At 48.0% G+C, this 12,093-nt stretch overlaps 1 protein-coding gene across 1 annotated transcript; it reads left to right on the top strand.

Annotated features, from left to right (window-relative positions):
• Positions 1 to 50: 50 nt before the first annotated feature.
• On the top strand, positions 51 to 4,428 carry ENH_00034230 (hypothetical protein, conserved; the record flags this gene model as incomplete). Its single annotated transcript, XM_013584966.1, has 8 exons — positions 51 to 720; positions 793 to 997; positions 2,480 to 2,561; positions 2,794 to 2,997; positions 3,199 to 3,354; positions 3,582 to 3,828; positions 4,139 to 4,180; positions 4,298 to 4,428. 8 exons carry the CDS (start codon positions 51 to 53, stop codon positions 4,426 to 4,428), a joined length of 1,737 nt encoding a protein of 578 aa, XP_013440420.1.
• Positions 4,429 to 12,093: the final 7,665 nt, after the last annotated feature.

The following is a 12,093-nucleotide window of genomic DNA, read 5'->3' as shown; positions in this document are numbered from 1 at the left end:
TCCCGAACATATTGATTTAATCGTTTTTTTGCACAGACCCTAGTTAAATTATGGAGTCAGGACAGCAGCCTGAGTGGAAAGCTGTATCTCAGGAAGCTGGTCGGACCGAAGATGCCGACGAGCAACCGGGTGAACACGGGCTCTGTTGGCGGCAAACGGAATTTGGCATTCTGGCATTTAAAATAAATGAAGACGGATCTAAAACGTGGATTCGATTTGATAACGATGGCAACGGTACAGAGGTTGTTTTCGATGAAGCTGGCCAGGCGTATTATGTTGACGGGGAAACAACAATCCCTGTGGCACCGCTGGACCCCAGCCTGCATGGCCCAGAACATGATTCCCTTGAGAGAAGCACAGCAGAAGCTGCAGAGGCACCAGTTACAGTCTCGCAGGAAACGTTCGGCAGAGGCGCGGCTGCGTCCCAGGTTGAAATGCTTACACAGAAAGACAAATGGCTTAACAGTGATTCTCACCTCCAGATGACAGCAGCAGGGCAGAATCTCTATCAAGACTCCCCCACAGAATGCAGTGACGAGAACGGGACAACAAATCCGGGAGCTGAAAATGAGGATGAGAACACGCAACATCACTCTTCAAAGCCTGGTACTGCGGCGATACAGCCTCGCAGCACTGTGGACTGCTTGAAAACGCCAGTTTGCGGCTCTTCCCCTTTGGCCCTGCTTTCAACTGCAAGTGAAGAGCTGACAACCCAAATAGGTGTGTCCGTCATTGAAGGGGAGAACATTAGGACTGCATATTCAAACTGTGTGCTCCACTTATTGCACTTAGGCAAGAAGCGCGCCATATCTGTCGTCCTCAGCGGCGTGCAGAGCCCCGCGGGAGCTAGCGGTGATCTGCTGTCACTTTGGGGAGAAGCTAAAAGTGCAAAGCCAACAGAAGAGGGAGGGCTGACGACTGCGCAGCAGACGCTGCTGCGCCTACAGCAGCTGGGGGTTCCCGAGCGACTAGAAAGAATAGTGGAAGAAGAGAAAACGTAAAAGCTCGCTAAATAATGCGCATTTCAGCAGTGAACGTAAACTAACTTGTTGGAATGCAGTCTTTCAGCCACGTTCGAGGAGCATATTGCTACACTTGTCGCCGAGATGGACGCTGTACGCTCTGCTGTGACGCTTGGGGAACAGGTGCCCAAATAGCATTTCCCTTTAAATATTATTCATTTTTATGGTTTTCGCGTGTTGGCCTTCTAGAAATTGGAGCGCTGCTATGAAATGCATCGCAAAGCTGCGGGACTGCAAGCCAGTATTCTGCTCGCGTGGCCGCTGGCCGAGGTCATGAAGAACGTGACGAAAAGGGCTGAGGCATTCTTAAGCTCTTCTGATCCCGAGTAAAGTCAGGGCAACACTAATAAATCCCATTTTTTTGGAACATAAGAGGCATTGCACACACGCAAAAGTTGCCTTGGGAGTTCCGAGCCCGCCACTTGCTGATCACGAAGTATAAGAAAGAATGCACCAACCTGTTTGATTTCTTAAACAGGTATATGGTATTTGTTTTTTGTACTAGACAACTCCTGAAGCGGTACAGAATCATGCCGCTGTGATTGTGGGCAGCACGGTACGCAGTGTATGGTGAGGGCATTGCATATTGTCTATCGGGCTGCCAAAGAAACTATACACGAAGGTAATTTAAGTGCAGCGACTAAAACGAAAACATAGACTTGGCCAGAGAAAAGGATATCACTGGCAGAACTATCGATTTGAAAAGGATCGATTTGTCCGGCTAGTAGCAGCCACACCAGTGCCAAGCAGCTCAAAACGACTGCAGCAATGATTAGATCTCACCAAAACTTACTGTGTGATTTACTTAAATTAACTTTACTAGCTCAAATATATCGAAATTCGTGGTTCGATTCAGTAACTGAAATCTCCTTCTCCCCCACTGGCCCAACGCTGCACTGGCATCGTCGGCGGCGGTCAGATCCAAGGCAATGTGTTTGTGCGTTTGCTTTCTTTTTCCACTGTAAAACTTTTACAGTTTATTTCATATCTTCCGTTTTAGTTTATTGCTGGTGCATTTAGAGTGCCTTGGGCAACTTCACAGGCCCTCCAGCCTTCACTTACAGAGAGGTATATTCTCTCATTGCTTGCACCGTGGAAGCACTCCGAGCGCCATCAGCGCCTTCAGAATTGAAGGGCATCTTTTATTTTAACAACAGAGACTGAAGAGGTGCATTCTCCCTGAGTTTGCAGTCTCCAGCAGACCAAAAGCAGTGGCGTGACCGGTCCTCTATATGTACGGAAAATGAGTTTACGCAGAATAGAGTCTGCCGTCATGCCCACCCCCAGAGAGCACGTTCATACAATCCTTCCCCATGGCCACACTCGTCGTGTGCCTGTAGAAGCCGTGTGCAGGTGAGCTGAGAACAACGCCGTCCAAACAGAGCACATCAAGTTGAAAGTTGCGGCTGATAAGCTCACCAGCGTCCAGGACGCTTTTCTGTTTTCCTCACCTGCAGACTGGCAGAAGCCCCAACCTCCGTCCTTGGCAGCTGCCAAGATGCACTTTGCCCGTCTGCAGAATCCCTCAGCCCGCACACAGTATGTGTACAGCTGAACTACACACTCCAAATGACACACTTCACGCTGCTTTCAACACGAACTACTTACAGATAGGCAGCTTTTTGCACAACTAGCTAGGAACATGCAAAAGCGCAGTCTTTGGGAGTTGCATGTGCTGGGTAGGGGCAAGAAGAATACGCTCTGTAGTGCTAGCAGAAATCTGTAGAACCAGCACATCTTAATTAGGATGGGTTGTGCAGTGTATGTGCAGGTCCTTGAAGAAAACGTGCAGGCTCGAAGGGATGAATCCGGGAGTGAGCCACTGCGTCTGGCTTACTTTTCTGTTCCTGAGCACAACATTTCAGAGCCTTCTGCTGAAGAAGAGCCGATTGAAGACAGCAATTTGTTAAAAGATAGAACGCAGAAGGCCCAACAGCCGACTCCCACAGCTTCTTCATCGCTGTGCTGGAACTTAGTGAGGTTCACACCACAGATGCGGCAGTTGCAGTGACTGTGAAGTGACCATTTGAGAGTAACACGTATTGATAGCAAACGCACATTTTCGCTATATTAATACTTCAGCGTGCGTTTAAGGAAAGAACACTCAAAAGACACTTCGGTCTCATTGCTGCAGCTGTGGCATTTGGTGGCGCACTGTCTTGCTTCTCCGCTGCAGTGCCATTGCGGGGCGATCTCGCAAACGGACGTAGGCACAGAAGAGGCTCCTCCGCCCTTGCCTTCTGAGCAGGCAACGTCAGCAGAAACAGCAGAAGCCAAAGCACCTGCAGAGGCCGAGGCTACAAAAAGTGATGAAGATCTCAATATTATTACGGTGAGCAGCATTACTATTGGGCTGAACAGGAGTAAGCGTTTTCGACGTTGCTACTTAACTGTCTCCCCTTACAGCCGCCTTTCACACTCGCGCACCTTTTAGTATACAGGTATTACCACGCCTCTTGCCTACGCGCCCTGTACTAAGCTTTTGCTGCCGCGTTGCGCGTTGTGCTGCATCTGCTGTGGTGATGCCTGCCGTAGACGTGTTGCGGCCTTTCTGCCCAGGCGACTTCGCCGCCTGCTCCAGTAGAGACTGCCTCTCGAAGCTTCGAACAGCAGCAGCAACCTGCCTCAGTTAGCGCCCCGCAGAAGAGCGAAGCCTATGTAAGGCCTGTAGAGACTTACCAGGCGAAAGACAAGGAGAAGGGAGAGAGACCGGCTCAGGTTGTGTACATCGACCATTACCCCGAGCCTTTTGTGAAGAGCTACTTTGGTGATGATGGAACTGTTGAGATGCCGAGTGACTGGAGAGGTAACCACCAAGCAGCATTACAAGTATTTAAGCATTTTGTTGCCTTCAAGTGTGGTCCTTTCACCTTGTGCACTCTGTAGTACTATTGATTCTGCATGCGGCTCTACTCCATGGGGCTTTCCACCTTCTCCTGCGATCTTAGAGCGGCTAAGTAATAATGGGAAGTGCACTGCCTGACTAGAACTTCATTGTTGACGTCATGCTTGTACAGAGCTCGAGATACGGCGATGCCTATCACACGCAATATATTAGTAGTTTTTAGTCTACTTCATCCTATCAGTTCATGTGTGCTGCATTCCCCGCCTTGCAGACATCCGATTCAACACGGCCACAGACATTTTGTATGCAGCAGGTGAGGGTACCTCTTGCCCGCAGTAGCTTTTGCTTCATATATGCAACTCATGATGGGCAACGCCGTGCTTCAGCGATCTGTATACAATGCCTCATTCTGCTATTTGTGTCCTATCAGGAACGGCTATGAGTGTAGTGGCGGCTGGGGGAGCTGTTGTCCTGGGGACTGCGGCGCTGACTGCAGGGCTGACTGTCGGCATTGCAGCCCTTGAAATATACAAGCGCGTAGCGAATAACTATGACATATGAGTTTCTTTCTACGCAGCAGATGGGTAGAAAAATGTGCATTTGGATTAAAATTTATGCAAAAAAGAACTAAACAGTCTTAAATCCTAGCCGGTATCCAGCCACTCTCTTTTATCTTTGGATGGATTGAACCAGCCCCAAGTCGTACGACGCCCAATTGCGCAGTCCTACAGCCGCCGTTTTTCTCGGCATTGGCCTTCAACTGATACGACCAAAACATATTGTCATTTCATGTTCACTTCGTGCGGAAAACAGCATTGGCTGCATTTTTGATGGCTTTCGCGGTGCCCAGGGCCCATCATCAGAAATTGACATATTAATTTGATTGCAGTAGCCTTCTTGTTCTTTTTAAGTGTATATATTTTTGGAGGGCAGTGAATAAGGCCACTGAAAGACGAGTTGGTGTAAACTTCACCGTAGCAGCAATGTGCCCGTTGCTGCTGCAGCTTCGTCACCTAATCTACTGGCTTTCGGCAAGTGAATGCCCTCGAGCGCTCACAGACAAACCTGAACGGAGATAGAAACAGAGAAAAGATTCAGAGACAAGCACCGAACTGTATCGTGGTTTCATGTTTGCATGTTGAATAGAGAAAGTAGGGACTAGGTCCGCAGGAGTGGATGGAACACAATGAGACTGCACGGATTTTCCTCACAAACTTAACTTGGTGCAGTCATACGAAGGAGATTTGAGCCTTACCGCCGTGGTAGCCTAGCAACTGAAGCGTTTTGTACGTAATCATAAATTGCCCCACATTGACCGCTGGTTCGCCTGCCAGTTGAGGCTTAGGGATAAAACTCTGCCCATCCAAAACTTGATCTGCATAGACGTGATAGGGTACAGCAACAAGAGAAAGTAGCTAATAAATGGTTAGCCTCACTATGTCAAAAAGCGCCACCGCTTGTACACTTAGTAGTAAATGACAACTTATCCCTCGTTATCGGAAGTGACTTACCGTGTAATTCTGAAGCTGAAAAAGAGAAAGCAAACACACACACAAAGGCAACCAATGGCCGATTGTACGGTATCTTAAGTGTGACCAGAGTGTGATTCAAGGTCAGTTACACGGAATAGATGAAGGCGAAACCTAAAGGGACCGTATAACTGAACTTACGCAGTTGAAGGTCGCTGAAGTAGGAAGCTGAAAAACATGGGGACACAAGCAGGAGAACAAGGCAGTCTTGACACTTCGCAGCTGCTTCCACGTAACTAAGATTAACGTGAGATTTATTGAGATTCGAATAAGTCGTGATATATATCCAACTAGGAATGTTCAATATTTATCGCGGATCATTCATTTCCTAATGAAATATCAAGCTAATCAATGTCGAAGTTTGAGCGATTGCACATGCATACCTGTTTGGGTGAAAAGGCCTCCTATGAACTGACGGTCTGTGCAAGGACAACAAAGGCGGGAGAGAAATCGAGAAAAGTTAGATGTGAATTACAGCATCGGGTTGTGCGAAATAGTCAGAATAATCAGAAGTATACAAAATCTTTGATGGCAGAGACATTAGTGGGCTATTTCTATACAGTAAAACTAACGAACAGAAGAACAAAGCTATAAAGCATAAGGGCCCAGAAAAGCTCATTCATAACTGCATTGTAAAGAAGTGAAGATAGCTTTGTAATGCGCATGTGCTTGAGCTTTTGTGTTGTACACAGTTGTCTCATCTCGCATTACCTTCTGCAAATACGAACAGCAACTTCGTGTCCAGGGGTGTCTTCGTGTCTGAATTTGGAACCGGACAAGCAGTTGCCTTTAGGTCTGAAGCATCCCTTTAATGCAATTATATCTAGGGTCTACCCACAAAAGCAGGGGACAGACCCCGTAAGGTGTTGAGTGTGCCTGCACTGGTTTGCTGATGCTCTGATTGATGTACGAATTTCAATAGGCTTCATCAGCGCAGAAATGATAAGCTGTATGCAATGTTGACATAATGGAGCGTGCACGATCATGTAGGATGGCATAATATATATATTTATATATATTCATCTAGGTGATGCACACGGCATATGCGAATGGATCATGCACTTCCTAGTGAGTTGACGCAGGTGTACTCAAGCATAGCTTTTTCCTTTCAAAAACGTACGCATAATCTCTCCCGCTTCGACGTGCCACTTTTTGAATCTTCGCTTGTTTGCAATATTCGACAGCTTTTCATTTAGCCAGGATGCGGCAGCTACAGGAGCGAATAGAGGAATGAAAGCGAGTTTGGACTTTGTGATTTTCCTCCAGATGTGGCTTTTCGCTCCTTGAGCCCCTGCGAAATTGTACAGCGCAGGTTTGAGATGTCTGATACTTACAGAAAACCTGAGGCACGTGCACTCGCACTTTGGTGACACATACATACGTAGACAAATGAAGGAGGAAAAGGGTGTTTGCAGCTTCGGTCCGGCGGTTATGCTTCGCCGTGCAGCTTACGTATTGCTGAGAGTGATATGACGGCTTGTCTTTCCTTTCTTTTCGCCTCATTAATGTATGAAGACATGAAGGGGCACGAAAGCTGTAGGTGGACAGGTTGTTTAGTAACTCTTTTCCTCGACTTGACGTCTACCTGACTAATGCGCGCCACGTGTGAAGTGGCAAACAATGCGTTCAAATAGTCTTGATAAGCTTCAGGAGTCTCCTTGGCGAGGTCAGACTTTGCCACTCCTGTAATATATTCTGCATCGCAAAATGTACTAACACAGTAGCGCCATTTCAGTCGTTTGCTTCAATTCCTCACGGGTCGGTAGCAGCACTGTTTTTGATGTTTTTGCCTTTTATATAAATTGTGTCTCGTTTGTTGCTCTTTAGCGCACGCTGTAATCCGGCGCAGTGGAAACGCAACGAAGCTTCTGTCTGCATAATGGCAACTCCGCTGAGGACTCGGCTGCCCTGCATGTACAAGAAAAATCGCAGGTACTTGTGTTTTGCTCAAGCTCTGCTGAGCGTTTGATCCACTGTTCATCACACGGTTAGCGCCAAAGAGACATGAATTGCGGGCGCTGTGAAGACTACTCAAGACGTTGCTTACCTTCTGACTAATCTGGGAGGCAAGAAGAGTATGTGCAAGGTCGACAGCCACCCTTATTATGTCTACTGGGTCTGCTGAACCTGCTGCAATCTCAATGAAAAAGTCCTCTAGGTTAGCCCTAGTCAAAGGTACTTGGCCTCGTTTGCGCAACGACACTACAGCGCCTGTTAGCTCATACTCAAAATTTCCAAGGTATGATACTCGGCCAAAATCAATTGCTCCTGAAGGAATACCATGACAAGACAGACGCCAGATAGCCTTTGACACCTTACACAAAAAGTTGATTTGTTTTTTTTGGTCTATGACAACGCAAACCCAGGATGAAAATGAAAAAATGGAAACTTAGCTTACTGGCGCCTGGTAATCTGCCCGCTGCTTCCATCACGATGTCAACTGCATAGCCGATGTGTCCTTTCTCTACGAGACAGAAAACGAAGAACTAGGGCCGACATGTCTTAGCCGATTACGCCGATGTTTCCGCGACGAAACAGACCTTTACTCAAAATTCCCGAAGACTGGAAGACTCTAAGACTGGAAGTTAATTGACTTGCGAAACGTTACTTTTAATGTGCAGCTTTGATAAAAACAGCATTTTACAGTTGTGCATGCGAAAAATTATGGCGTAGTGAAACCATTTGAACCTACCGTGAAGAATGGCCGCAAGAAGAAAAGTCTTTCTGGCCACTGAAATATCATTGCTAGCAAACGAAAAGCTGGGTAGCTGCCTTTGTGTCCATAGCCCCATAAGAATCCCGACGAACTCTTTGAGTGAGTGTGGAGCCTCAACTGCAGGCTCAAGGAACAGCTTGCGCGCCTCTGTAGCCAAAGCGTATATTACCTCCAGGGCTCCTCGATAGGCTGCAAGGCTTGCGCCAGACGCTGGCTGCATTGTGAGCTCCAAGTTTACCCAATCTGAAGGTTTGCGTGCCACTCGCTGCTTCTTTCCTGCCAGCCGCTTTACAATTGCTGACCCAACACGCAATACCGATCTTCCTAGTGACCGAAACAAGCCTTCCTTCTCAGCATACTCCTCCACAATGGAGTGTAAAAATCCAGCTGCGCCATACACAAATGCCTTTTATATATTTGTGAACTACAAGCAGGCGACAGAGGAATAGGTGAGCAAAGATATATAATCCACGATGGGTTTACGAGATTATGTGACACAGAGGATACACTAAAGAGCAATGGTGGCGACACTAGCAGTGCAGGCCAGTGGCAGCTTTACCTGTCTGCATGCAGACAGAGGTGAGAGGAGCGTAAGACCTTGGCAGTCTCCATTTCGGCTGTGACTGGAACAGTGCTAGCAACACAGCTCCTAAAGAGTCTCCCCCTTGCTTCCACTGCTCGGCTTTCCGTGTAAAGGCGTTGCTTCCTGCATGCATTTCCCTCGCCCTTGTCCACAGAGTCTGGCAGAGCAAGTAGGGGTTAGCAAGCGCTTTTGGTCCTTGCTTTTCAGAAGCCATAGAGGCGATTGTGGCTTCAAATGCCTGAATGGCTTTAAGGGCCTGAAGTCCCTTGCCGAGGTGGCCGCCCTTAACTGCGAAGGCCTCAAGAATGCAAGTTGTCGGTCTTTTTCGTTTTGTTGTTGGGTGGAGAGCTGCCCAAGGCTCTGCTTCCTTTCGTGGCTGGTCCTGCATACAATGTAATTGGCACAATCAGCAGTGGAGAGTTTACCAGAAAAATTGCAAAGATAGGCCTGAAGACTAGATGCATGCCTTCCAAGAGACACGAAGCGCTGCCTACCAGTTGACGGAGAAAATCAGGAACAGCAAATTGCGGGTCCTCAGGATCAACAGGTGCTGCGACCAGCTGCTTGGCTTCGCTGCAGGTGACACTGCCGTCAGATATCCTGCAGACGTCAGACGTCTCGAGGAGCAAAGCAGCAAAAATCCGTTCTAATGAGGCCTCGGCTAGTTGGACGAGACGAAGATGGTGGAACAAAAAAAGACGAAGCACTGAAAGGAAAAGGAAACCAGCACCATGCGCGTAATGAAAGCCCGCAGAATTGCAGCAAAATGCTACATCCAATTTACGAACAGTGGCGGCATGCGCTGCTTGTATGATTTAGAAACGCCATGCCGATCTCTCCACCTGTCTCATACGCACCGTCTGCAGTGACTGTGTCTTTCGGCCGTTCAGGACGTTCTGGGCTAAGAGAAACGGCGAAAAGCCGTTCACACTTTTTGCTGCAGAGACCGCTAAGCCCAAAAGCTCTTCTTGTTTTAACCTGTGTAGGGGCCATGCCTGAAGAAGGCAAAGAGACCGACGGGCCACATTGCTTGCAATCCACATCTAATGGTGCTTGTGTCGCACTTGCAAAGTTCTGTGGATCTGAAGCGTAAGTTCCTTTTTTACTCACCACGGAGCCTTTGGGTAGCAGAGGCCTTCAAGATCCAAACTGCAGCAACTATAGGCGAAGTGGTAGCCCATATCCGTTCTAAAAGTATCACAAGCAAAAATGATAAGGAAGAGTGGAAAATATGTTCGTGTGCAAGACGGAAGCTAGGTTAAAGATTTGTCAGCTGAAAGTTGCTCACGGTTATCCATGAGGTCTTGTAGAGTCCTCTGGAATTGGGGCCCTTCAAGCCATTGTTTGGTGATTGTCAGTCCACGGGGTGGCTCTTCTACACCTGCAAACAAACACAGGGCCTCCAGAAAAGAAAGCACCTTTGGCCTTTCGGGTAGCTATGCATAATTACCATGTACGAAACTCATATGCTTGCATCAAAAAGGGAGCAGTATGTCACCGGAAAAATCCCGCGAGCTCTCCATGTATGTGGACATGAACGTGTGTGCCACCACTGGGCATGCCATCCACTCCACGGCGCCGTAATAATCTACCGGCCGGCCTCCTGCAGAAAGCTTATCCTTAAGGTTGCTCACTGTACACATCAGAATCAAAGTTCATGGTGCCCTGGGCAGAAATATATCATAAGGAGCAGCTGAACAAGCCACCCTGAGCAGCCCATTGTTTGGACAATGACGCACATTGATTAAGGCGAGCCTCGCCCACTCTGTCCAGGTCCTCAGGGGACAAATCGTAGCCAGCAGCGTCTGAGAAGCGCACGTAATGCAAACGCATCGATAAAAGGAGACTATGCCGTTAGGAGAAGTTTGCGATGCCTTGTACGGGAGCTCTGGAGTTGACGGAAACATATTGGGCACCTCAATTCCTTGAATGGAAGTCTGTCTGCTGCTTACCGCGGTCAGCGCTAGTAATTTCTTTTTCTGGCCAGGGCAGCGCTGCACACAGATGCCTCTGAGACGGTGAGGAGTGGCCTTCCTCCTTCAGTTTTTTTCTTGCCTTTTCCTGGTCCAAAATATTTTCGTCTGGATTAAACAAATAGCATAAAAGCCAATCAAACTGCCGCAGCGACGGCTATGTTGTGTAAAACTGCCTGGCCTCGATAAAGGTGCAGCTAATGCAGCTTAAAGTTTCTTGTCTTGCAGCTCACACTGGTGGACGGTAACACTTTTGAGTACGTGCTCAGTGACTGCAAGCTCTTTCAACTGAAAGACCACCCAAGATGGAGCTTCTTTTGCTAATGTATTAATATTGACTTCCTTTTCGCCTTTCTGCAGGGCCTGGAGGTTTTCCGTCACTGAGAGCACACCGGGGCAGTAAAAGGGGAACTGTATGCTCGGAATTATTCCACTATGGAAGCCACTACAAGCGTGCTGCTTGAGAGGGGGAAGAGGCAGCCAGGCACGTACCATCTTTAGCAACAGATGTGAAAGTTTCTGCAGGAAATCAAACGCAGAACACTATGCACATTTTGCATGAGGTGAGTCAAGACCAAGGGAGAAGGGGGATTGCAAGGGAACGAAACGAAAGGTTGATAGACAAAAGGACTCACCAAGTGCTGTTGCTGAGAGGAACGGATAGGCATCAACCAAGTTGTTGAAATCTAAAGTGGCAAAACACAGAGCAGAAAAGACTACAGCAGTTTTCCACAGTTGAGTTAAACAGCATAAAGTGCGCCGCTAAGTTCGTAGTTAATATTTACAAGCAGATATGAGTACCGAAAAAAATCACGACTTACCATCTCGCAGCTCGCCAACAGCTACGTCGAGTTCTGGGGACGTCGAAACCGATAAGGAAAGAGCAGCTTGTGTCTCTGTGAAAAATGCAGGCGCATATGTAAGCGCTTCATTAGCTAGGCTTAAAAAAGGATGCGGCTGAGGTAACACAATCTTTTTGGGCGGATTTTGTTCTAGCTTCAGCCACATACCCGTAGAGGTGCTTTCAGTAGAAGCCGTGCTTTCCGTCTCGCCTGGGGTCTCGCCTGGGTTCTCGCCTGGGGTCTCGACTGGAGCCTCCCCTGTAGCCAGAATAGCTACAGTTTGCAGGAGAAACAAGGTTTTCCACAGAAGTGAGATAAGGGCTCCTGCAAGAAGGGGTAACAAAAGGTTTGTAGAACTGCGTGTGGAAGCACTGAAACCAAAGTTTCTTTGGGTAACCCACCCATTCACCGTAGTAGCCCGGTGCAACCTGAATTTTACTTAGCCTAAGCACTAAAAGGAAGTTCAGTGGCAATCTAGTTTGGTCTGTGAGTTCCTGTCTCTGCGGCAAGCTTGGCTGCTTGGGTGAAGTCGTCGGCAGCAGCGTCTGCATGGCCTAAGCAGGGCCTGAGAGGTGACAAGGTG

The sequence above is a fragment of the Eimeria necatrix genome, genomic scaffold (genome assembly GCF_000499385.1).
Source record: "Eimeria necatrix Houghton genomic scaffold, Enh_scaff24, whole genome shotgun sequence".
In the NCBI taxonomy this organism is placed as follows: Eukaryota; Apicomplexa; class Conoidasida; order Eucoccidiorida; family Eimeriidae; genus Eimeria; species Eimeria necatrix.
The sequence above is the reverse complement of the archived record's forward strand: the minus strand, read 5'-3'. Positions and strand labels throughout refer to the sequence as shown.